The sequence below is a fragment of the Felis catus genome, chromosome D4, assembly GCF_018350175.1.
Source record: "Felis catus isolate Fca126 chromosome D4, F.catus_Fca126_mat1.0, whole genome shotgun sequence".
Lineage (NCBI taxonomy): Eukaryota > Metazoa > Chordata > Mammalia > Carnivora > Felidae > Felis > Felis catus.
This window is the reverse complement of record NC_058380.1, coordinates 30481703-30508981: the sequence shown is the minus strand read 5'-3', so window position 1 is coordinate 30508981 and position 27279 is coordinate 30481703. Positions and strand designations below refer to the sequence as shown.

Below are 27279 nucleotides of genomic sequence, written 5' to 3'. Positions count from 1 at the left end.
CGCGACCTGTCACTCGCCGCTGCGGCCAGCGGGCAGGGGCCTCGCAGTGATTGGTTCCGCCCAGGCGCGAAATGTAACGCGGGAAAAGCCGGAGCAGTGACCCAGGCGGCAGGTTGTTATTTTCGGGGGCTCGGCGCAGCACGTCCTGCTTTCCTGTCACCGAGAGGCAGGCCGCCCGCAGCTTCCCGCCGGTGCAGCCTGCGTTGGGGAGTACAAAGAGCGGAGGGCGGGCCTGACTCAGGGTTGGGGGTCTGGCGCTGGCCGCCCGGTGCCAGCCGAGCCGCTCCGCTGCTTCGCTGGCCGCCGCGCAAGAGGTTTCCGGGAAACGTCCGCCGGCCATGAGCCGGCGGGACTGAGCGCCGGCGACTGGGCAGCAGCGCGGGCGAGCGGAGCGAAGGGCCAGGCCGGGGCTTAGGGAGTGCGGCTGCCGGAGCTGCGGATCGGGGCCGGGCGATGATCCGGGGCATGGAGGCGCCGATGGCGGACAACCCGCCGCCGCCGCCGCCCGTCATCTTCTGCCACGACTCCCCAAAGCGGGTGCTGGTGTCGGTCATCAGGACGACCCCGATCAAGCCCACGTGCGGCGGCGGGGGGGAGCCGGAGCCGCCGCCGCCACTCATCCCCACCAGCCCCGGCTTCAGCGACTTCATGGTGTACCCGTGGCGCTGGGGCGAGAACGCGCACAACGTGACACTCAGCCCTGGGGCCGCGGGGGGCGCCGCCTCGGCCGCCTTGCCTGCCGCCGCCGCCGCCGAGCACCCGGGGCTTCGAGGCCGGAGCGCGCCCCCGCCCGCCGCCTCCGCCGCCGCCGCCTCGGGAGGTGAGGACGAGGAGGAAGCGAGCAGCCCGGACAGCGGCCACCTCAAGGTGAGCGGCGCGGGCGGGTGGGAGGGGCGCGGGGCAGCCAAGGCCCGTTAACGGCGCGGCCAGGGAGCCGGCAGTGCCCGCGGATGCGGCGGGCGGGGCGGGGCCGAGTTTAAAACGCGAGGTCGCCTCTGGCCGCGGTGGGGGCGGTGGCGGGTGACAGGACGCTGACGTCACTGCCGCGCGCCAAAAAACGGGTCCTCGCGGGGGGGGGAGGCGGGGCGACGGTCACGTGAGGCTAGCGGAGGGGTGGCGGGCAGACCCGAGGCCACCCAGCAGCAGGTGCAGTGAGCGCAGCCTGGGGTCGCGGAGGAGGCCCACTCGCGGTGCAGACGCTGGGCCGACCGCTGAGTCCTCTCTGGCCGGAGAGGGAGCGAAGGGATGCGGGCCTTCAGCTGTTCCTCTGGGTGCTGGACGGGAGGGATTTGCTCAGATTCCCTCCATCAATGCAGATAACCCGGCCCTACTAAAGATGTCCAGCAGAGATAGCCGAAGAGCGAGAAGGGATTTTAGGGCAATCTTCCATAGCGGAAGTGGGCCCTCACTGCCCCTCATGCATCCAGCGTACCACCTTGCTAGTTGGCTGAGAGCACGCAGTGGAATGGGAAGCTGTTAACCTTGAATTGCTTACGCTCAGACTGTTGAGAGCTGGGAAAGATAGGACTACTTGGTTCAAACTTACTATGGATCAGGCAACTAAGCCTTAGAGGGATTGGTGAAGGGACCTCCTCAAGGTCCCACAGCTAGGTAGTGGGAACACTGGGACTATGGTAGTTTTTGTGGCTCGCAGTCCTGAAGCTTGTATTCACGGGTGCCTCTCTGCTGACATACTTATCTCTATAGACTGTAAGCTGCTAGAGAGCCGGGATAATTTTTCTCTGGAAGACTGTTCAACTTTAATTCCTCACACTCCAAATGCTGAATAAAAGTGCTCGGTAAATATTTGTGTAATGAATGAATTGTGCTAATACAAGGTTAATATTCAGGTTCTATTTGTTAAGTGGCTATGTCAGATAAGCAGTTTACTGAAGAAAAAAACCGTAAATTAGTGGATAAGTGCCTGGATATTGGCAAATACTGTATCTACAAATTGAAACAAGTTTAACTTGGTCATGATTTTACATGCAGTAACAAAGATGTTGAAACTCCATGTATTTTGAGCCCAGAGGAAATTGATATACTTTGTTACTAATGGCATTGTTATTAAAGAACTACAGAATTATAAAACTCTGTGTTTGACACCCTTGTAATTCTTGAAGCTGCACTTCAGTAGAAATTTAAAACAAATTTGAAAGGACAAGCAGTGAAAATACTCATAATAGTGCTGAGTGAGTTTGTGAAGGAAACAATCCCTGTTGCTGTCTCTAGGTAGCCCTTAGTGAGATGGCTGGGTAGCCTAGATACTTTCCTGTGTTAACATACCTAGTCTTTAAAAAAGCAAACAAAAAAAAATTAGGTTATATAGTTGGAACCATAAAGGCATGCAGTGCACAGGTACTCGTGAAATATTTTGCATTTATTATTTTACTAATCTAATTTTGGATTATCCAAGAAGATTAATGTTATAATAGATAAATGAAATTTATAGGTATGTGCATTTTGGCCTAAAATAGACTTATCTTAACAAACCTTATATAAAAGTTGCCCACGGTGCGTGGGTTTGAATTTTAGGTCCTCTTTCTCCACCTCTTTTTAGAGGTAAAATATACCAGAAATTTTGAAGAATATGTAAGCAGTTTTATATTTCACTTTTTTTCTCACACAGTCATATTTCAGAATTACTAGATGACTTGATTTTAATTTGTCCTTTAATCAGTGAAGCAATCAGCTACAGCTGCAAAAATTCATTCATTTTTAGCTTTTCCATCTTGAGGGGAAAGGTCTGGAATATACCTTTATTTAAGGATGGTAACTAGTTTTGTTCGTAATCAGTTCTAGACTAAAGGTAGGGAATTCCAGTCCCCTTTACTTTGTTTTGTTTCTCTAAAGTACTTGTAGTTCTTTATCTCTACACGGGTGAATTATGCTGACTGAATCTGTTTACTTTATGGAAAGATAGGACACCAGTAACATGTTTCCCCCTAGTCCCTTCTCTCAGTATACAGGTTAGAGGCAATAACAGTTGTGAGTTTGAGAAAAACATTTGTGTTCGTTTATTGTCTGTTTGTTGCCACTGCCCCCCCTCCCCAAGGGCAGCTGTTAACATCTGAGACCTTCACAGTAAGTGTCAGCTCTTGCCAGCTTTCTTGTTTGTTCCTGCCCTACTCTTCCTTTTCTGCCTGTGGGGAGAACATCCACCATCCACCAACTTATTTTGGCCCATCATCACAAGATTGCTTCGCACTGTTGGGGTATAATTATATATTAGCATTATCTTCTCTCAGTTTGTGAATTCTGAGAGGGGAGTGGAGGGGAGGGTGCAGGTCTAATTTCTCTCTGCCCTTAGGTTATTTCCAGGCTTCTGCACCTTGTGTCCTATCTACTCAGACTATGTTCATGAGGTTACTCTTCACTGTTGGACCTGTGTTTGGCTTCTCTGTGCATAGCCTCAGATACCATTCACTCTTCAGGACCTGCCAGCTGCCTATTCCACTTTGCCTTTCTGTCACCTGAACACTGCACAGAGTCTTACAGATGGCAGATTAGTACATATAATTTTGATCACCACGATGTTAAACACAACCTGTTAATGTAGTGGCCACAGTTTATTGCCTAGCACAGCAAACTGCTGGGCTTTTGAATTCCTTAATTAAATTAACCTTGTTTATCCAACGAACAAGGAGGAATTAGAGAAAAGAGTCTCCAAGATTGTTTAGTTAACATAGTATGGTAAGTGGCAGAACTGATTGGCACTTTCAAGAGCCCGTGTTCTTAATCCCTATGTGGTATTGCTTCTGTATATATCATGTATAAATTGACTTTAGGGGTTTATTATTTTTTTAGTAGTAAGCTGATGATGGTAGACATATGAAATACACATTGTTTACACATGTATGTTTCTCAACTGAGGTGCTTTATGAGGGTACACACAATACAATTGACAAATGCAAATTAAGACTTGGAAAGTTGTGCAGGTAAAGCAAGGTGGGGAATAGAATGAGGAAGCAGATATGATAGCCAAAGAAAATTTGGATCTAAATCTGAATTTAAAAAGGGAAATATGATCAATTACATTTTTCTCATTTTCTTCTCAAGGTCCACATGCCTTCCTCTGAGACCTATTTTTCTTTTCCTTCTAGGTTATATTTGTGCACTTTATTTGAATTTTACTTTGTATAAAAATGTGCCAAGGACTTTTAGGTTTGTCATCACCCAGTTTGAGTATAACTTTCTGTAAAATCTAGGTAAATGTGTCCATTATTCTAAGTGGCTTGAGAAATAACCCAAATTTTATTAAATAACATTTTTTCGTAAAGATTTTCTTTTTTTTTTTTTAAATGTTTTATTTATTTTTGAGACGAGAGAGACAGAGCATGAACAGGGGAGGGGCAGAGAGAGAGGGAAACACAGAATCCGAAGCAGGCTCCAGGCTCTGAGCTGTCAGCCCAGAGCCCGGTGCGGGGCTTGAACTCACCAACCACGAGATCATGACCTGAGCCAAAGTCGGATGCTTAACCAACTGAGCCACCCAGGTGCCCCTATTAAGTAACTTTAAAAAAAAATGTTTATTTATTTTTGAAAGAGAGAGAGCAAGAACAGGAGAGGGGCAGAGAGAGAGGGAGACAGAGAATCCCAAACACGCTCTGTGCTGTCAGCATAGAGCCTGATGTGGGGCTTGAACTGACAAACTGTGAGATCATGACCTGAGCCGAAATCAAGAGTTGGATGCTTAACCGACTGAGCCACTCAGGGGCCCCTTAAATAACTTTTTAAAGATAGTTATTGACATTGAAAACTCAAAACATTTATCATATATGTTTCAGAAAACACTTTGAAAATTGCTAATCTACCATCTGGTGGTACTGAAAGTCTGTCTTAAAAATGAAATTTAGGGATGCCTGGGTGGCTCCTTCTGCTGAGCTTTGGACTCTTGATTTCAGCTCAGGTCATAATCCCAGAGTCGTGGGACCGAGCTCTGCTTCTGGTTCCGCATTGGGCTCCGTGCTGAGTGTGGAGCCTGGTGATGATTGTCTCTCTCTGCCCCTCTTCCCACCTTGCATGCATGATCTTGTGCTCTCTCTAAATAAATTACCAAAGTTTGCAAGTGTTTTTTTGTAATTTAATCATTTTGCTTCTTTTTAGTAGCTTATTTTGCAGGAGATGCCACAAAATAATGTGCTGAATTTGTTTTTATAATTTTTAAAAAATATTTTATAGAACTAAAAACTTCTTTTTTTAAAAATGTTTATTTATTTCTGTGTGACAGAGTGTGAGAAGGACAGGGGCAGAGAGACAGGGAGACACAATCCATTGCAGGCTCCAGGCTCTGAGGTGTCAGCACAAAGCCTGACGCAGGGCTCAAACTCACTGACTGTGAGATCATGACTTGAGCTGAAGTTGGGCACTTAACTGACGGAGCCACCCAGGTGCCTGTTGAATTTCTTTTTAACTTTCTCTTGTGAGCCATCAAGCAATCCTGACAAGATTTGTCTCTTAGACTCCAGGCATACTGGATTGCTGAGGGGTTAGTTAACACTCTGTTATTGTCAGAATGTACCTAGATGCACAGTTTTCTTATTGCTAAGGCCACAATGAAAAGGACCTTTAAGTAATGCAGCTCATTTTTGTATGTATGGTTAAAAAAAGATGCTCTTTATTTATTTAGGGCATAAGATGATTACTTACCTTGCTTAATTTTCACAGTTGAAATGATATACTTAGTGAAGCCTTAACCTGTATATGGCTAGGATGTTGTATTATATTTTATTTATTTTTTTAGCTCTCTATTTCTCATTTGGAAATTGCAAATATATGATTTAGGCGGGGAAGCAACAAACTGTTAACTTTATAAATACTCAAAACCCCGTTAGACATGATTGAAAACAATTTTTTTAATGGAAACAGAAGATAGTAATGGATAATCTAAAAAATTTGATATTAACTAGTGAGTTATTTCAAATTATAATAGAGGCAACAGTATGCTTTTATGTATTTAAAAATACTGGGGCATGTGGGTTGTTCAGTTGGTTAGATGTCCAGCTCTTGATTTTGGCTCAGGTCAGGATCCCAGAGTCCTGAGATCCAGCCTGAGTTGGGCCCACACTGGGTGTGGATCCTGCTCAAGATTCTCTCTCTCCCTCTGAGCCTCCCCTGCTCATGTGTGTGTGCACTCTCTCTCAAAAATTTAAAAAATAAATAAATAAAAATACTGAGAAAAGATTCTTTCATCATGGAGTAATTGTGTCACTAAGGCTTTTTAAAAATTAAATACATACAGTATTATTAGTTTCAGGTGTACAACATGATGATTTGATAAGTCTATACATTTCTTATTGCTTATCAAGATAAGTGTAATCTTAATCCCCTTTATCTACTTCACTCATCCTCTTACCTACCTCCCCTGTGGCAACCACTAGTTTGCTCTCTGTATTTGTTTTTTTAATTTTTAAAATGTTTTTATTTATTTTTGAGACAGAGAGAGAGGGAGACACAGAATCCGAAGCAGGCTCCAGGCTCAGAGCTGTCAGCACAGAGCCTGATGTGGGGCTCGAACTCACAGAGTATGAGATCATGACCTTAGCTGAAGTCAGACGCTTAACCGACTGAGCCATCCAGGCACCCTGCTCTCTGTATTTAAGAATCTGTTTTGTGTTGGTCTCTTTTTTCCTTTGTTATGTTTCATAAATTTCACATGAGTGAAATCATATGGTTTTTGTCTTTCTGTAATGTATTTACTTAGCATTACGGCCTCTAGGTCCATCCATGTTGTAGCAAATGGCAAGACCTCATTCTTTTTAATGGCTGAGTAACGTTCCATTGTGTGTGTGTGTGTGTGTGTGTGTGTGTGTGTGTGTGTGTGTGTGTGTATGTATACCATATCTTCTTTATCCATTCATCTATGGATAGATACTTGGTTTGCTTCCATATCTTGGCTGTTGTAAATAGTGCCGCCATAAACATAGAGGTGCATATTTGGTGCATCTATTTGAATTAGTATTTTTGTTTTCTTTAGGTAAATACTTAGTAGTGGAATTCTTGGATCACAGGGTAGTTCCATTTTTAATTTTTTGAGGAACCTCCATACTGTTTTCCAAAGTGGCTTCACCAATTTGCATTCCCACCAAAAGTGTTCCTTTTTCTCCACATCCGTGTCAACACCTGTTACTTCTTTTTGACTTTAGCCATTCTGATAGGGGTAAAGTGTATTTCCCTGATGAATAGTGATGTTGAGCATCTTTTCATTTTTCTGTTGGCCATCTATGTCTTTGGAAAAATGTCTATTCTAGAGGTCCTCTTCCCATTTTATTTTAAGTTTATTTATTTATTTTTGAAAGAGAGAGGAGGCAGAGAGAATCCCAAGCAGGCTCCACACTGCCAGTCTGGAGACCAATGTGGGGCTTGAACTCATGAACCGTGAGATCATGACCTGTGCCAAAATCAAGAATTGGATGCATACCTGACTGAGCCACCTGGGCGCCCTGGTCAGTCCTCTGCCTGTTTTTAATCAGATTATTTGTTTTTTTTGGGTGTTGTTGTATAAGTTCTTTATATATTTTGGATATATCATTTGCAAATATCTTCTCCCATTCAGTAGGTTGTCTTTTCATTTTGTTGATGGTTTCCTTCATTGGGCAAAATTTTATATTTCGATATAATCCCAATAGTTTAATTTTGCTTTTGTTACCCTTGCCTTAGGAGACACATCTAGAAAAATGTTTCTATAGCTAATGTCAAAGAAATTACTACCTATGTTTTCTTCTAAGAATTTTATGGTTTCACATCTCACTTTTAGGTCTTTAGTCCATTTTGAGTTTATTTTTGTGTATGGTGTAAGGAAGTGGTCTAGTATTTTGTTTTTGCATTTGCATTATTTTTATGTATTTAAAAAATATTAGGAAAAGATTGTTTCATGGCAGAGGAGTTATATTACTAAGGTTTTTAATTAACCTAATTTCATGTTCCATTTCTTAACAAAATCACCTGCTATTTTTATGGATCATAGATTGATTATTTATTTATTTATTTTGCATTTTACATTTTTAAAACAAGATTTAAACCAATTATTCATCATATAAACATTACCAGCAACAATCCAATTATTGTAACTCAATAAATGATGGTAATGGATTCTCTAGTTTTACTCCTGGTTAGATCTTTGCTGACTCTGGATTAACAGTTTCAGTAAGCAAGACTAGAGCAAAGTGTAGCTAGTAAGAGTCCCAGCCAAGGAGTAAAGGTGAAGGTGAAAGTATTTGGTAATGACCAGTAATTGTTACAAGTTGATTTGCTAATTTGCACTAAGTCAGGGTCCAGGTAGGACCTTCCCAATTCCTAGCTTCATTATAAATGGAAACTTCTAAAAGAGTTATATAAGGTTAAGGAAATACATCAATTATGTGCCTCTTTTGTCAATTTTGATATCAAAAAGAATTGATGAGATCTTTATCCCATCAGCAAATATTTATTAACAAAGTGCCTCAATTAGCTTAGGCTGGAGCATGGTGCAGAATGCAACTTTGGAAATCCCAGTTTCAGCCTGGTCATGACTCATGTTGTTCTGTCCTGTGAGGGTTGTTCTGTCCTGTGCTGGTATGCACCTTGTCTTGATCATTCTGGGACCCCGAAGGAACATCTCCTACCTGGGGACATTTGGGTCTCAAGGCAGAGAGAAATGAGAGATGAAAGAGTCATGTGATGGCTTCTAAAACTTTTGCTTAGAAGTCATACATATAATTTCCACTCACATTTTATTGGCCAAAGCAAATCATGGTCAAGTTTGCCTCATTGGTACCCACAGTGAGAAGAGGGGCAGTGAATATTTTTACAGTATTATTATCTGCCATACTGCCTTTCCACATTCCTTTTTGGGGTGTGTGTATGGCAAAAAACAACAAAATTTACCATCTTAATTGTTTTTTGGTGTTAACTATGTGCACATTGTTGTATAACAGATCTCAGGAACTTATTGATCTTGCAAAACTGAAACTCTGTACCCATTGAACTCTTCTTTTCTCTCTCCCCATAGTCCCTAGCAACCACCATTCTACTTTCTAAGAGTTTGACTAGTTTCGATACCTCACATAGTGGAATCCTGTCCAATTTGTGGTGTGTGTGTGACTGGTTTATTTCACTTAGCGTAGCCCTTTTAAAGTTCATACACATTACAGCACATGGCAGGATTCTCTTTTTTTAAGACCGAATAATTTTCCATTGTATTGTAAATACCACCTTTTTTTTTCTTTTTAATCTATCTGTCAATGGACATTTAGATTGCTTCCACCTGTTGACTGTTAAGGAAATGGATTTTAATATCTAAGAATTTTTTAAACATGACTTATCCTTAAGATAACTCACCCATGTTGAGATTGAGCTTTTCTTTCAAAGTGAAAATTGATGGAATGGAATTTTGCTGGAGCTTATTGTTATCCATCAAGGCTTTGGCCTGATGTTTTTAAGGATTTGGAAGGCTTTAAGTTTTTATATTGTAGGCAGTAAAAACATCTTCATTTTGTTTGTAGTTGTATATAATCCTTTTATGATTTTTTTTTCATGTAACTTTTATGTATAAAATTTAACTTAGACCTGGGAAATGAGAAAGTTTTTTTTTTTCAAGTGAATGTTTATTTTAGATTAGTTCTAGTTGTATGGAAAAGTTAAGATAGTACCGGGTGTTCCCATAAATCACATACCCAGTTTTCCCATTGCTAACATCTTAAATTAGCATGCTTTGTGTGTTACGATTAATGAACCAGCTTGATAAATTGTTATTAACTAACATCCATAGTGTATTCAGATTTCCTTATTTTTTTTAAATTGAAGTGAAATTCACATAACATAAAACTAACCATTAAAATTTTTTTTAATGTTTATTTATTTTTGACAGAGAGAGAGAGACACACACAGAGAGACAGAGAGAGCATGAGCGGGGGAGGGGCAGAGACAGAGAGGGAGACACAGAATCTAAAGCAGCCTCCAGGCTGTGAGCTGTCAGCACAGAGCCCAACATGAAGCTCGAACTCAGGAATGGCGAGATCATGACCTGAGCCAAAGTCGGACACTCAACTGACTGAGCCACCCCAAAATTAACCATTTTAAAATGTAATTCAGTAACATTTAATAATTCACAATGTTGTGCAACTACCACCTATATCAAGTTTCAGAACATTTTTATTACCCCAAAAGAAAGCCCTGTCCTCAGTAGTTACTTCCTATTCTCCACTGCATGCAATCTCTGGAAACCAATCTGAGTTCTGTCTCTGTACACTTAACTATTCTGGAAGTTTCATTACACGGAATCCTACATATTTGGCCTTTTGAGTCTGCCTTCTTCCATTTAGCATACTGTTTTTGAGGTTTGTCTACCTTGTAGCATGTATCCTTTCTACTGCTGAAAATATTCCATTGTGTATGTGTATGTTTATGACATTGTACTATACTCTGAAATTGTTTTCCCACCAGCAGTGATTTTGAGGGCTCCAATTTCTCTACCTCTTTGCCAAAAACCACTTTTATTTCCTATTTTTTTCTTTTTCTGAGTATAATCTAGTTGGTGTGAAGTAGTATCTTATTGTGCTTTTTGAAAAATTAAATTAATTTTATCGAGATGTAATTTACCTTATAATTGTTTTGATTTGCATTTTGCTAATGATGTTGGGCATCTTTTCATGAACTTGCTGGCCATTTGTATAACTACTTTGGAGAAATGTGTTTTTAAGATCTTTACACATTAAATTGGGTTCTTTGTCTTTTTGTTGAGTTGTAAAAGTTCTTTACATATTCTGGATACTAGACACTTATTAGATGTAATTTGCAAATATTAATTTCCTATTCTGTAAGGTTGTCTTTTCATTTTCTTGAGACTGTCCTTTGATACTTAAATGTTTTTTCATTTTAAGTCCAGCTTATTTATTCTTTTTTTTTTTTAATTTACTTATTTTGAGAGAGAGAGAGAGAGAGAGAGAGAGAGAGAGAGAGAATGAGAATCCCAAGCAGGCTCCACACTGTTGGAATGGAGTCCGATGTGGGGCTTGAACTCACAAACGGGAGATCATGACCTGAGCCTATATCAAGAGCTGGACATTTAACCAACTGAGCCACCCAGGCAACCCAATAAGGGTTTATCTCTTGACTCTCAATTCTGTCTCAGTGTGTCTTTACTTAGGCTCGTACCACACTGTCTTGATTGTTGCTGCTTTGTAGTAAGTTTTGAAATAGGGACATATGTGTCCTGCTTTGTTCTTTTTAAATATTGTTATTTGGAGCCTCTTGCAGTTTTACATGAGTTGGAGGATCACTTTCCATTTCTGGGCCTTTGTAATTTTAATAGGGATTGCACCAAATCTGCACATCAGTTTAGGTAGCATTGTTATCTTCTATGAAGCCTTCAAATCCAAGAGCTGTATCCCATAAGTTTTGACATGTTGTGTTTTAGTTTACATTTGTATCAAAGTATTTTCTAATTTCCTTTGTGATTTCTTCTTTGACCCATTGCTGTTTAAGACTGCATTGTTTAATTTCACATATTTGTGAATTTTCCAGTTGTGTTTTTGTTTTTGGTTTTGGTTTATAGGTTCATTCCATGTTTGTCACAGAAGATACTTTGGATGATTTTCTCAGTCTTTTAAAATTTATTGTTACTTGCTTTGTGGCCTAACACATGGTCTTTCCTGGGGAATATTCCATGTGCACTTGAAAAATGTATATTTTGCTGTGTATTTTGAGTGATCTATATATGTCTGTTAGGTCTAGTTGGTTTAGAGTGTTCAAGTGTTCTATATCTTTGTTGACCTGTCTAGTTCTATCTATTATTAAAAGTCAGACCCCAACTATTTTGAATTCTTTCTCCTTTCAATTCTGTCAATTTTTGCTTCATGCATTTTGGGGGTTCTGCTGTTAGGTGAGTGTTTATAATTGTTATCCCTTTTTCTGTTCTTTTTTTTTCTAAGTAAGCTTTAGGCCTAAGGTGGTGCTTGAACTCACCACACTGAGATCAAGAGTTACATGGTCTACCAACTGAGCCAGCCAGGAGCCCCTCCTTTCCATGCTATTCTCTTCTAACTCTTCTAACTTATTTGTGGTTTTGGATCTAAAGAAGTCTGTTGGAGGCAGCATATAGTTGGACCATTTTTTGAAAAATCCATTCTGCCCATCTCTGCCTTTTAATTGGTGATTTTAATCTATTTATATTTAAAGTGGTAACTGTTAAGGAAGAACTTTTGGTATTTTGTTATCTGTTTTCTGTATGTCTTCTACCTGTTTCATTTCTCAGTTCCTCTCACTGCCTTCTTTGTAGTGTACTATTTTCATATCTTTCTTGTTTTCTTCTTGATTTTTAGGGTTTTTGTTTGTTTTTTGTTTTTTCAACTGGCTGCCCTGGGAATTTCAATTAATCTCTTAGACTTAAAACAATATATTTTGAATTAATAACCACCTTAGCTACAATAGTGTACAAAAACTCTGCTCCTATTCAGCTCTGTCTCTCCCTCTTTGTTATAGTCACAAATTACATATTCTTACATTATGTTCCCACTAACATGGATTTATAATTTCTTTTTATTGCTCATTTATGTTTGAGAGAAACAGAGCATGAACAGGAGAGGGGAAGAGAGAGAGGGAGACACAGAATCCCGGGATCTGAGCTGTCAGCACAGAGCCCAAGGCAGGCTTGACCTTGAGAACTTCAATATCATGACCTGAGCTGAAGTCGATGCTTAACCAACTGAGCCACCCAGGTGCCCCGGATTCATAATTTTTTTTTAAGTTTATTTATTTATTTTGAGAGAGAAAGTGCAAGCAGGGAAGGGGCAGAGAGACAGGGAGAGAGAAAATCCCAAGCAAGCTCCATGCTGTCAGCTCAGAGCCTGACATGGGTCTTGAACCCTCGACTGAGATTATGACCTGAGCCCAAATCAAGAGTCAGATGTTTGACTGAGCCACTCAGGTGCCCCTGGATTTATAATTTTTAAAATACATTTGGCATTTGCCTTTTTTTTTTTTAAGTTTGTTTGTTTATTTATTTAAGCAATCTCTACACCCAATGTGGTGCCCAAACTCATGACCCCAATATCTAAGAGTCGCATGTTCCTCTGATTGAGCCAGCCAGGTGCCCCTGGCAATTGTCTTTTAAATTATATAGGAGAAAAAGAAGAGTTACAGGCCCCGAATACAATACTTTTGGCATTTGTATTTACTTATGTAAATACCTTTACTGGGGTTCTTTATTTCTTTGTATGGCTTTGACTTTGTCAGGTGTCCTTTCATTTTTGCCTGAAGAACTTCCTTTAGATTTATTGTAGGGCAGGTCTACTAGCCATGAGCTCAACTTTTGTTTCTCTGGAAATGTCTTAATTTCTTCTTCATTTTTGAAGGATAATCATGTTGGATAGAAGATTGTTGGTTGACTTTTTTTTTCTTTTCAGCACTTCAGACATGTCATCCTACTGCTTTCTGTAGTTTCTCCTGAGAAATCAGTTTTTAATCTTCTTGAGGACTCCTTGTAACTGATGAATTGCTTCTCCTGTTTTCATGATTCTCTGCCTTTTGTCTCTTGACAGTTTGATCTAACGTGTCTCAGAGTGATCTTTCTTTGCGTTTATCCTTCTTGAAGTTCTTTGAGCTTCTTAGATGTTTACACTTATGTCTTATCAAAATTGAGTAGTTTTCATCCCTTATGTCTTCAAATATTCTCTCTGCCCATTTCTTTCTTGCCTTCTGGGACTCCAATTATGTGTATGTTGGTATGCTTGATGCTATAGTTTGAGTGTTTATGCACCCCAAAGTTTGTGTGGTGAGATCCTGACTGCCAAAAGATGATGCTGTTAGGAGGTGGGGCCATTGGGAGGTGGTATCATGAGGGTGGTGCCCTCTTGATGGGGATTAATGCCTTTCTGAAAAAGGCTCCAGAGAACTCCCATGTGAAGACATAGCTAGAGGGTACCATCTATGAGCCAGGAAGAGGGCCCTCGCTTGACTATACTGGTGCCTTGATCTTGGACTTTCCAGCCTCCAGGACTGTGAGAAACACATTTCTGTTGTTTGTAAGTTACCCAGTCTGTGGTATTTTGTTATAGCAGCCCAAATGGACTAAGACACTTGATGTCCTACGGGTATCTTGGGCTCTGTCTATTCTTTTCTCTTTCAGTTCCTCAGACTGGATAATTTCAATTGACTAGTCTTCAAATTTGCTGATTCTTTCTTCCTGCCAGTTCAAATCTGCCATTCAAATTCTCTAGTGAATTTTTCCATTTTAGTCATCATACTTTTATTTTTTAGCTCCAGAATTTCTATTTGGTTTCTTTTTATAATTTTTAAAAAAATTAATGGTTATTTATTCTTGAGAGAGAGCGCGCGCGCGCGCGCGCGCGCGCGCGCAAGTGGGGGAGGGGCAGAGAGAGAGGAAGACACAGAATCTGAAGCAGGCTCCAGGCTCTGAGCTTTCAGCACAGAGCCTGCGACATTGGACTCAAACTCACGAACTGTGAGACCATGACTTGAGCTGAAGTTGGATGTTTAACCAACTGAGCCACCCAAGTGTCTTCCCCACCTTTTTAAAAATGTTTATTTATTTTTGAGAGAGAGTGTGTGAGAAGGGGAAGGGCAGAGAGAGAGACAGAGGAGCTGAAGCAGGTTCTGCACTGTCAGCACAGAGCCCAACGTGGAGCTCAAACCCACAAACCGTGAGATCATGACCTGAGCTAAAACCAAGAGTTGGATGCTTAACAGACTGAGCCACCCAGGCATCCCTATAATTTGTTTCTTTATTGATATTTTCTGTTTGTTGCAACAATATTCTTCCATTTTTACTTTTGTCCTTTGTCCATGGATTCCATGACCTCATTCAGCATATTTAAGACCATTTATTTAAAGTCTTTGTCTAGTTAGACCTGCATCTAATTCCTCCTGGTCTGTTTCTATGAATATCTCTTGTGTATGGACCATACTTTGTGTCTTTACATGTTTAGTAATATTTTGTTGAGAATGGGATGTTTTGAATATTCTACTGTGGTGATTCTGGAAATCAGATTCTTCTGTTTCCCCAGAGTTTGGTTTGGTTGTGTGCTGGGGGTTGTAGTTATTTGTTTGGTAAATTTGCTTTTTCTTTTCTTTTTTTTTATTATTATTTTTTTTAATGTTTATTTTTTGAGAGAGAGAGAGAGAGTGAGTAGGGAAGGGTCAGAGAGAGAGGGAGATTCAAAATACGAAACAGGTGCCAGGCTCTGAGCTATCAGCGCAGGGCCTGATGCAGGGCTTCAACCCATGAACTATGAGATCATGAACTGAGCCAAAGTCAGAAGCTTAACTGACTGAGCCACCCAGGTTCTCCTGGTTTGCAAATTTTCTAAACTATTTTTGTAAACTCATTTATTGTGTTTGTTCTCAGCTAGAGATTGCTAGAGATTGCCTTGAATGCCTGTAGCCAAAAACTGAAAGGGAACAAATACCTGACTTTGCAGAGATGACTCTGTGTTGTAGCTTTCTCTCAATGCTTACACTCATTATAACTCTGTTTTAGCCTTCATTTCCTGCTTGTGCCTAGCTGAGGATCAGAGGTGACAGCTTAGGGTCTTTTCAGGTCTTTTCTGAGCATGCTTCCTGCCCTGGGCAAGTTGGTGGCTTTCTAAATTTTTATCTTTAGGATACCAGGGCAATTTTCAATGCCCTAATTACCCAAAGAAACTCTCCCTCCAGCTTTTCCTCCCAGGCTTTTGATGTGTCCTTTTGTCTCAATTGAAACGTTTTGCCCCTGGTGGCAGCAAGTTATTAATTGAAACCTTACAAGGTTTTTTTTTTTTTTTTCTCTCTCTCTTTTAAAGATGGTGACTTCTTTCTTTCTTTCTTTCTATGTTTGTTTATTTTTGAGAGAGAGAAAGTATGCGCACATGAGTAGCAGAGAGACTGAGAGAGAAAGAAAGAGAGGATCCCAAGTAGGCTCTGCAGTGCCAACACAGAGCTGCCAAATAATTGGACCAAAGAGTCAGCTGGATCATGACTTGAGCTGAAATCAAGAGTCAGACGCTTAACTGACTGAGCCACCCAGGTGCTCCTAGCCTTAAAAGGTTTTGAGCGGCTCTGTTTAGCCACTTTACTGCCCTGAGAGAGTTCTGAGTTAGGTCAAACAAAGACAAACACCTTGTGTTAGTTCTTCAAGTAGCACCCTGACAGGTCAAAACAGACAAACACAATTCTTTTAGAATTAAATCTGCTTTGTTCTTTGTGGAGCCAGGGACTGAGTGAGAATGAAGGCTCTTCAAGATCACTGGTGGGGGTCAGGGAGAGGCAAGGGCAGGGAATAAAAATACTGCAAAGCTTTCCTATTGTTTTAGGTTGCCTGTGTTTTGATTCAGTGTTTCCTAAGTTGCTGTAAATCTATTTTCTGGAGTTGTGATAAAGGTGATTTTGACAGTTTTTTCTCAATTTTTCAGTGATCTGTGGAGGGATGGGCCTTTGGAACTACCTATTCTACTATATTCACTGATGTCACTCAAGAAAGATTTAAACAATGATTTATTGTGATATTTTACTTTAATGAGAGGATCTAAGAAATTACATTAACGTTTATACAAATTGTTAATAGGATGGAATCCGACGTGGTAGACCTAGAGCAGATACTGTCCGGGATTTAATAAGTGAAGGAGAGCATTCATCCAGCAGAATCCGTTGTAACATCTGTAATAGGGTGTTTCCACGGGAGAAATCACTCCAGGCTCACAAAAGGACTCATACAGGTAAGTTGAGCAAGTATTACTAAAAGCTGATTTGATGTTTGGGCCCATAAATTAATATTTTAGTTGCTTTATATTTCCTTACTGTGAAGTTTTTTAAGACAGTCACTGTATAGTCGGTTTCTTTTTTGGTAGGAAAGACTGGTTTTCTCAGCATTGGTACCCTGTGACTTCTAAAAGTATCATGGTAATTAATCTAGTTGTCATAGGAATATTATTGCTAAATTGAATTCTATCATTCTGCCTACTTAAATGTCAATATTTGATATGCCCTTCAGTTGTCTGTGTAATTGATAAGACTGATTTGTAGGCCAAATACTAAAAGTGTCCAGTTTTTAGCAGAATTACTAGAATCCCCAGTGTGCCATCAGAATGTTTCACCTAGCTATTTAATCTAAGGTGAAGTATAATTTTTCAGAATTAAATGTATTATAGGTAGCTATCCCAGGACTATCACATATCTCTATTTGTGTAGAGAAATTATACTTAAATTTTAAATACCATATAGAGAGCAAAGACATAACATAGAAAGAGCCCTTGTTCTTTCCATAGAGAAAGTTGGTCCCAGAAGAAGGAGGAGCTTTATGGTTATAATAATGGTATTTAATAATTTACAGATGATAAAACTGAGGCATCAAGAAAAGCAAAGACCACTGCCTTACAGCCTCCCATACCTTTAAGTCTAGGGCTGTGCTGGCAGATACCGTAGCACATGCTGCTCTTGAGCAGTTGAAATTTGGCTAGTCTAAATTGAGATGGGCAATATGTGTAAACTATGCTGAGTATGAATAAAAGAGAGTAAACAATGTCCTTAATTACTTTTGATATTGATTATATGTTGAAATTATATTTTAGATATATTGGGTTAAATAAAATATATTATCAAAATTAATTCCACCGGTTTATTTTTGCTTTTTTTAATGTGTTTCCTAGAAGTGGTTCCTATTCTCTTTCCATTGGGCAGTACCAGTCTAGAACTTGGGCTGTTAAGGCTTAGTTCCCGATTTTTTTTGCAGTGTTTATGTCACCAGCTGTTTGGTTTTTTGGTTTGTTTTTGAAAAGATACATTTTGATAATATGCTAGAATATAGTTTTCTTAGCTAAATCCCTGAAAAAGGGTAAAGTTTTAATTTTGAATTATTACAAACTAAGGTGGCCAAGAGGTTTTTTTCTTTTTTTTTTTTTTTTTTTTAACGTTTATTTATTTTTGGGACAGAGAGAGACAGAGCATGAATGGGGGAGGGGCAGAGAGAGAGGGAGACACAGAATCAGAAACAGGCTCCAGGCTCCGAGCCATCAGCCCAGAGCCTGACGCGGGGCTCGAACTCAAGGACCGTGAGATCGTGACCTGGCTGAAGTCGGACGCTCAACCGACTGCGCCACCCAGGCACCCCAACCAAGAGGTTTTTGACTTTAGGAACCATTCAGTAAAACCATTACAAAACAAAATACATGATTTTGAGAATTTTCAGATTTATTTTCAATCTAATTGGTCTGAAATATCCCCAGATAACTGGTTCACAAGCCACAGAGTACATATTGCCAGTGTGGATAAGATTCGGGACCATGTGGTGTAATGATAAGATCCCTGAGTTTCAGGCCTGATCTACCACCAGTCCACCATGTGTCACCCTATATTTTCAGGCCTTGGCCTACTATGCTGTATGCCAGAGGGCTGAGCCCAAGATCTCCATGGTATGGTTAAGCTCTAGTAGTACGTATATGGTTTGCAAAAAACTTTCTCTTACTATTTTATTATTTATTAACTTAAAAATTTTTTTTAAACATTCATTTTTTGAGACTGAGACAGAGCATGAGTGGGGGAGGGGCGGAGAGAGAGAGGGAGTCACAGATGCTGAAGCAGGCTCCAGGCTCTAAGCTGTCAGCCCAGAGCCTGACTTGGGGGTAGAACTCACAAACAACCGTGAGATTATGACCTGAGATGAAGTTGGATGCTTAACTGACTGAGCCACCCAGGCACCTCATCTCTTACTATTTTAAATACCCCCATACCCCTGTTTTATTAACGTGTGTATATCACAATCATTTGGTACATTTCTAAATAATGAGAAATTAAGGGAGTACTTGTTACTGTTAATTGAGTCATATTGGAAGGACCAGTGCATACTTGTTGATCACAGAATGACTTTTCAAAAAACGATTTTAATTATGGTTAAACAATATTTTTGAGCACTTTCTCAAGCCTAGCACTGTGTTGTATATATGAATTGCAATGGAATACAAAGTATTATACATCTTTGTGTCAGGAGAGTACCAGGATACATAAATAACAGTGGATTATGAGGTAGTGAAGGGATACATAGTTCAATTATTTGGAGGTAGCAGGGAGGTACAAGGAGATGCACTGAGAGAGCCTACAGGACTGGGAACATTTGAATGGGCAGAGAAGATTGGATTTTCAAGGAGTACAACAACATGAGGAACCAACTGCCTTGTGGATGGAATGAATCTCATGGAATGAAGTAAAGTTAAACCCTGCCCTCTTATGCAGTAGCTATAGTGCAGATATTAGGGGACCATTGAAAAGTCAGCAGGTAATTTTCAGCTGTTCAAGGGGTGTAGTAGGGTTTGGAGTGATTTAGGAGGTAGTTTGTATGACAAAAGCAAATGTTCTATGCCATTCACTCCAGAAGTACTGTGCAGGGGTGGAGAATAGAGGCCAGCTAGGGTTCCTGCTGGGTGGGAGGGGTGGGGAAGTTGCAATGGGAAATCAGGAGTGGGAGACATTTTAAAGAATTAGCAAGAGGGGCACCTGGGTGGCTCAGTGTCTGACTTCGGCTCAGGTCATGATCTCTCGGTTCGTGGGTTTGGGCCCCGTCCCGTGTCGGGCTCTGTGCTGACAGCTTGGAGTCTGGAGCCTGCTTCGGATTCTGTGTCTCCCTCTCTCTCTGCCCCTCCCCTGCTTGTGCTGTCTGTCTGTCTGTCTGTCTGTCTCTCAAAAATAAATAAACATTAAAAAAAAAAAAGGGAATTAGCAAGAGCTAAGTGATTTGGATTATGGGGAGAAAAATGACAGGATAAGCCGAAGCTAACTTCAAGGATTTGAACCTGGGAGCCTAAAAGCTCAAGGCCTAACGAAAATATTATTTTGCTTTCAAGTGGATAGCTACTTGGTAGCATGGAAGCGCTGTTGTTAGCATTAACACTTGCAGCTTTGTAGAGGCTATGACATGTTTTATTGTTGTTTGGAGTCATGACCTATATGGAGGTCAGTTCTCTCTGTCCCTTTCTCTTCTTACGTTATTGTCTCAGAAATAATATATACTATTTGTCTACTTAGGTGAGAGGCCCTATCTGTGTGACTATCCGGACTGTGGAAAAGCCTTTGTTCAAAGCGGACAGCTCAAAACACATCAGCGTCTTCACACCGGAGAGAAACCTTTTGTTTGTTCAGAAAATGGTATGGTGTTAAGAGTTAAGTTTATGTAAGAACTGGTTGTGAGTTAAAAGCTAAAATATCTTTTACTTAAGTTTTTTTGGAGGAGAGATTTCGATGTAAATTTTATAAAACATCATAAGTTCTCTTTCTAAATTGAAATCCATCTCATTTTCTGGGAAATAATTGATTTTTAAATAAAATATTCCTTCTAGGTGAAAATATTAAAAGGTAATTAAAAGTAGTAGTATATTCAGGGGGCACCTGGCTGGCTCAGTTGGCAGAGCATGCAACTCTTGATCTTGGGGTTGTGAGTTTGAGCTCTACAATGGGTGGAGAGATTACGTAAAAAAAGAAAAAAAAATAGTAGATTTAGGTAGAGGTGGTAGAAAGATCTATAGAAGTAAAAGCAGCTTTTATAGTAGGCTTTTAATTGATTTTAAACTTTTCAACTATTAAATGGAAAGAAATACATCATTGTCTCAATTTTCAACAAAGGGGGAGATTTTACCATCTTGCTACTGCCACTGTTAGTAATTTCTTACCACTTTTCGTAAGTGATTTTCTAAATCTCTTATCACATTTCTTGAGATGTTTTCCTTATGCAACTTTTTACCTTAGTTATACCTGAAATTCAGTATGGTTTTGTGCTGCTGTTGTGTGGTTCTCTTGATTGTTGTCAGTTGTTATGAATGTCTATATGCTTTTTCATTTGCGTAAGCATATACACTATGATTGTCTCAATGTTGGATATTGAATATTTGTTTTTAAAATTTGTTTGTTGCCAACAAAGCTGAGGGACACGGCTTCCTCCTTAAAGCTTTGTTCATCTTATGGGATGTTTTCTTATGATGGATTCCAAGAATGGAATTCCTGGGTCAGAGGTTTTGATCATTTTTGCTAATAAATCACTTTCTGGTGGGGTTGATGCATTTATATTGCCATGACCAAAAGGTGAAGGCACTGCTTGCTTCTCCTTAGGGTTGTTTTTTTTCTCCTCCAAGTTACAGAATGCTAAATCCCACGGTCTTAATTCACTTTTCTTGGATACCAGTGAAAATGAACATTTTCCACATCTGCTGGATGTCCAGATTCTGATAAGTGTTTCCCTCTGTGTTTTGAAGGCTGCCTAAGCAGATTCACCCATGCAAACCGCCACTGTCCGAAGCACCCTTATGCCAGGCTGAAACGGGAGGAGCCCACAGACGCTCTCAGTAAGCACCAGGCTGTGGACAACCAGGCTGCCGCCGAGTGGTTGGCGAAGTAAGGCTCTCCCTGCACTCCACTGCACAGTACTGCCCTGCACATGGGCTGACACTGGGAGCTTTGACAGTTCTCTCCTTTTAAATAAGTTGCTTTTATACATATTTTATAAAATAACTTGAAATGGTGCTTTTATTTCTTTAAACCACAGAATTGTTAGGAGTGGTGTGAGGATCTTTGTGCAATAGAAAACAAGTACACGATATTAATTAGTCTGAGTGCCCAGACCACAATTTATTTTAAAAGCAAGAATTTCCCTCATTCTTAAAGATTGTTTTATATGAATTGTACTCTACTGTGCAGCCTGTCTTCGTTTTCTTCATATCATTTAGGTGCTGATTATTCCTGGGATATAGGCTAGAGATTCTTCTAAAGTAAAGTTCTGAAAAGCACCTGGTTGAATTTTTTTAATGGCAACAAGGGGGCCAGCATGAAAAGTATCTCTAAAGGTATTCTGATTTAAGGAGTCATCTGGTCATCTGTTGTGTACAAACCAGCAGTGGCTGTTCGGGGCACCCCCTCCTTCATCAGATTCCTCTGCACTAAGGAAAAGTCTGGAATCCCTCATTGTGCTGTTTAGCTCTGCCTCCCTCTGGCCTTGCACCTGTCTCCAGCTACCTGGCCTTCCTGTTTGTCAGCACCACCCTCACTGTGGCTTGCAGGCCTCTGTGCCCCCTGCTCCCTCTGCCCGGAATGCTGCTTTCCTCTTCGTTTAGCCACTACTCATTCTTCATTTCTTACTGAGGTCAAACATTGAGTCAGGAAGTTCTTCCCTAACCTGCTCACTAACCTCCAGAACAAACAAGGTTAGACCGACTTAATAGATCCTTTTATAACACAGTGTGTTTTCTTTTTCAAAACCTTCATCACACATTTATTTATTCGTTTAGTGTCTGTCATCCCTGTTAGACCAGAAGCTCCACTTAGGCGTTGTTTGTCTGGATTACTGCGTCACTTCCTCCCTCCCTCTTGCTCCTGGCTGGCCTCTGCCACCCATGAGCTCTAACTTTGCTCAAGTCAGAAACTTGTTGGTCATCTTTGTGTTTTCCTCTCATTCTCCCATCTACTCAATGACAGACTAATGGATTCTACTCAGTATAAAGTCTAAACCCGGTATCATGTGATTCGAAGTCCTTCATTGCCTGGTGGTCCCTGCTGACCTTGTTGAACTTCTTTGCCATTCTTCGTTCCAAGTTGTCCTTCAAGTCATACTGAACTGTTTGCATTTCTTTTTTTGTATCTCTGAGTATTGCCCCAATTTTTCCAGGTTTGAGATGTCTGGATTTCCTGAAATCTAATCGTTGTGTTATTTTGTATAATTTTAAAAACAGCTTTACTGAGGTGTAATCAGCACACAATAAAGTGTACAATTTGATACTTTTTGACATATGTATACACCTGTGAAACCATCATCCCAGTTAAGATGGTGAACGTATCTGTCACTTCCAAAAGTTTCCTCATGTCCCTTTGTAAGTCATCACTCTTGTCCCTCCCTGCTTTCCTGCTTTCCTGCTCCCCTGCTCCCCAGACTGATCTGATTTCTGTTATTATAAACTAGTTTGCATTTTCTACAGTTTTATACAAATGGAGTCATACAATATACACTTTTGTTGTCTGGCTTCTTTTATTCAGTGTAATTATTTTGGGATTCATCCATGTTGTTGACTGTTATCAATGGTTTATTTCTTTTTTTTTTTTTTAGTTTATTTTTTTAATTGAAGTATAATTGGTACACAATGTTACATTAGTTTCAGGTGTACAACATAGCGATTCTCCAAGTCTATGCATTATGCTGGCTCACAAGTGTAGCTACCATCTGTCACCATATAACCCTAGGTTCATTCCTTCTTACTGTTGAGTAGTACACCATTGTATGGATACACCTCAGCTTGTTTATTCATTTGCCTATTGCTGGGCTTTTGGGTTGTTTTTGGCCATTACAAATAAAGCTAATATGAGCATTGATATGCAGGTCTTTGTATGGGACATTTTTGTATATAGTGGTACTGTTCTTTAAATATGCCTTTCTTAGTTACCAAAAGGTAGAATATTTTCTCTTGTGAATTATCAGTTGGTTTTGTAATAATCATGGTACCTCTTAGATTTTTGAATAAGCTCTGTGTGTTGTAGACACTAATCTGTCATGTTTTGTGGGTTTAAAGTTTCTTATAGTTAACTCTGTCAGAAGAATAGGATAAATAGTTTTCTAATGATTATTTGTTCTACTCTGTTTAATTTTTTATTGAGGTGTAATTGACAGACAACATTTGTTCTACTGTTTGTGTATTTTACTGTAGTCCATTTCACATATGATCCTAAAAGCAGTTAATTGGTGAAAACCTATGATTAGAGAGTTGAGTATAAGACCCAGAACTGCCAGTTTTTGATTTTGGAAATCTGAGTGTGTCCCTCAACTTTCCCTCTATAATGGGAAATATATGTAAAGTATATGAATCACTTTAGAACTTTATAAACTAAGACACAGAAAACAATACTGTGGTAAAGAACCTGTTTTCTAAAGAAAAGTAAAAGTTTGAGGAGGTCGTGTATACAAATAGCTAATGTGCATGCGTTTCATGTAGGTATTGGGAGACAAGAGAGCAGCGTGCCCCCACCTTGAAAGGGAAGCTCGTGCAGAAAGCTGATCAGGAGCAGCAGGACCCTCTGGAGTACCTTCAGTCTGACGAGGAGGACGACGAGAAGCGCGGTGCCCAGCGCCGGCTGCAAGAGCAGCGGGAGCGTCTGCACGGAGCCCTTGCTCTCATAGAGCTCGCCAACCTGACCGGGGCGCCGCTCCGCCAGTAGCCTCGACACTGACTCTGCCACTGTACAAAAAAGTACTGCCCAGCGTACTTAAAAAGTAGATCCTTGGGCATAAGCTAAGCACCTTATTTGCTTATCATAGGCTGCTATTCTGTAGAAACTTATGAAGAATGTCATTGCCCCAGAATATGGGGTGAGAGAGAATTGCACTTTTTTTATATGGTAATGGATTTGTTGTAAAGTTTAAAATATTTTGTAAATATGGGACTTCTAGTACAGGGTAGAAAAGGACATATTGTGGGAAGCTAGATTTTGCAAGTTTAATGCATTCATTGGAAGCAGTTCTCACAGGAAGCACTTTCTGAATAAGACACTTGTATGAAAAACAGAATGGTACATGTAGCCAAAGAACGTTGAAATAGATTATTTATAAGATCATTTTTTTAACAATGTATATTAGTATGTTTAACAATACTGTAAACACTGAGGCAAGCCAGAAAGTATAAGATATGTGTGTAAGATATAGATTTTTAAATTGCAAAATAGTGTGCCTAATGAAAAGTGGAAAACTGACTATTTTGGAAGATGTTCTAAGTTATGGACTTCGGAAGAAAAGAGATATTTGAGGATCTTGGCAAGATGCACAATAGTTGAGAATTTTCAGAATTGGATAATATCAGTCTTATTCTGTCTTTCCGAGGCTTAACAGCTCACTCTGATGTTCAGGTTTGAAAAGCACTTGGCATCCCTGTTATGTTAACTTGGGAGCTTTTGCACGTTGCATATTTCTCATTTGCTGAAATTGAGTGATTAATCTTGCAAAGTCTAGGTAACTTGGTAATTGGTATTTTTTTTATATATATATTATGGGCCCTGTAAGAGATTTGGCACTTGGATTTTTATTAATAAAAGGGACACCTACAGGGTTGTTTTGTAGTGAACTGTTTTAGATCTTTTGTTAGCAAACACTAAATTTTAATTGTATTGCTTGTTTAGAATTATTAGCAAATGGAAGCCTCCTATTTATATTTTCAGTGCATAAAGCCACCTTCTTGCTTTTCTTCAGAATAACATGCCAAGCTATTTTGTGTTCACTAAATTTAGTTATCAGGTAAACACTGCAGAAAATATTAGCTACTCAAATAAGTAGGTTTCTGGAATAGTTTCAGCTGCAAGTGTGTTAACTTGTGTGGTGGTTTTAAGCCATTTTTCCAAATAGATGAAGTTTTTAAATACCACTTTATGTACTGAGGCATGAACAGAAAAATCAAGACCAGAGCAGTTCACCTCCTTTGTGTAGGCATAAACCTCCATCATTTATGCTTTTGTTTTAAGCAGAAACTAAATAACATGCATAGCATGGTAATTTGATAGATTGCTTAATTGGAGTAGACCTCAAGAGTAATAGAGGGCAATATGGGCTCTTCAGCGCCTTTTTTTTTTTTTTTGAAGTAGTAGCCTACAGATGTAGTTTAAACATTATCTAAAATGTAGGCTTCTTTATCCAAAAATCCCAGTGTGTTGCAGTACACAGATAGTTTAAAATACTAGCCATGGGGAAGGGGAGGTATGTAAATGTCTTGGAAGGAAGCAAAAGTGTGAGAGATGATAGTAACAAATAATGTGTATGAATGAGGACATACTTTAAAAATGAAATTCCTCTGTACAGTAAATTACAAATCTTGAGGGATTTTTTTTTGTAATAAGAGAATTTATATTTGTAATGGTCTGAGAATTTTGTTTGTAATCTGGTATATAGAATTTTAACTTGGAGCACTTATAAGCACAGGGAGAGAGACTGTAGCATCTGAATTTTCTTGGTTTAGGTTTCAACATTTTCTCTAGATTTTTTGCTCTCAAATATGACTTAAATGAACTATGAAAAGCAACACTCATCAGTCTTGGGAAATTTAAAATTTGATGAACTTACCTAAAGAAGGAAGGGCAGTAGGAATTTTAAAAATACAAATACTTGTCAATTCACAGATAATAAAATTTACAGCCTTCAAAAGTAAGGGTTTTTGTTTCTTGGTCAGCTTTTGTCAACTATAATAGTTATATTCGCAAACATTTTTTATTTGTATAATTGGAAGTTTAAGAAATTATTACAACTACATACTATAGAAATATTTAAAATGTTCTTTTTTGATATAAGCTATATGCTTGGAAAAAATACATTGGCATCTAAAATTTGAGGTATGTTAAGACTGCTTTTTGTTTTAAAAATGTGGTTTACATTCAAATTTTTGAAGTGTTTTATGCTTCATATGGCTAAGATGTAGTTTGGCAGAGATAACAGCATAAGAATAAACATGCTGTAATTTTAAAAGATGCTTTGAATAAAAATTTATTTTAATTTACAGTTTAAAGTACATGTTCATTCTTGAACCCTTTATAATTTGTTTTCCTGTCAACAATAACCATAATATAAAAAATTGAAAAGGTAGAAATGTCACCTATGGCCCTGCGTTCTCCTATCATTATTATTTGGTGCATTTTCTACTTCATTCCAGTATGAGCTCATCTCAGGTATCTTTTCAGCATAGTAGACACCATAGTGTAGATTGCTTTTTTTACTTTAAAATTATGGCCTTTTAGATTATAGATGTAAATTTAACTTCCTCATCTGGTTCATTATTACAGTGTTAAAAATACACTGGTGTGGATAGTTATTGCCAGCTCTATATTAGGCCTGATGGGTGATCAGGACCTGGGATTCATTTCATTTATATTCAGGATGTGTTGAGCAGCCGAAATAGCGCAGCTGGGAGAGCATTAGACTGAATATCGTATATTCAGGATGTGTTGAATCTGGGGTCACCTCCCTGAGGAGACGCTCAGGGCCTGTTTACTGTTTTGTTTTAAATTTTTTTAATGTTTTATTTCCGAGACAGAGCATGGATGGGGGAGGGTCAGAGAGAGAGGGAGACACAGAATCTGAAGCAGGCTCCAGGCTCTAAGCTGTCAGCACAGAGCCTGACGCGGGGCTGGAACTCACTGTGAGATCATGGCCTGAGCTGAAGTCAGAAGCTCAACTGACTGAGCCACCCAGGCACCCCGGGGCCTGTTTACTGTTTAAAGAATCAAGCAAATTGGTTTAATTTTTTCATTATTTATCTTTAGTCGTATACTTGCAATTGGCAAGGTTCAGCCTGTCCAGGCTTTGAGCAA

At 39.6% G+C, this 27279-nt stretch overlaps 1 protein-coding gene across 1 annotated transcript; it reads left to right on the top strand.

The window, feature by feature from the left end:
• The first annotated feature begins 253 nt into the window (after positions 1-253).
• Positions 254-26470, top strand: ZNF367 (zinc finger protein 367). Its single transcript, XM_003995461.6, has 5 exons — positions 254-867; positions 16538-16688; positions 19987-20106; positions 21207-21345; positions 23928-26470. Exons 1-5 carry the CDS (start codon positions 454-456, stop codon positions 24148-24150), a joined length of 1047 nt encoding a protein of 348 aa, XP_003995510.3. The 5' UTR covers positions 254-453; the 3' UTR covers positions 24151-26470.
• The last annotated feature ends 809 nt before the right edge of the window (positions 26471-27279 follow it).

What these genes read in the sequence shown, in the direction of transcription:
- ZNF367 (XM_003995461.6), top strand. Translation starts at nt 454, where the DNA reads ATGATCCGGGGCATGGAGGCGCCGATGGCGGACAACCCGCCGCCGCCG. An exon ending in CGGACAGCGGCCACCTCAAG is followed by an intron (nt 868 to 16,537) that starts GTGAGCGGCGCG and finishes AATTGTTAATAG; the next exon opens with GATGGAATCCGACGTGGTAG. An exon ending in GCCGCCGAGTGGTTGGCGAA is followed by an intron (nt 21,346 to 23,927) that starts GTAAGGCTCTCC and finishes CGTTTCATGTAG; the next exon opens with GTATTGGGAGACAAGAGAGC.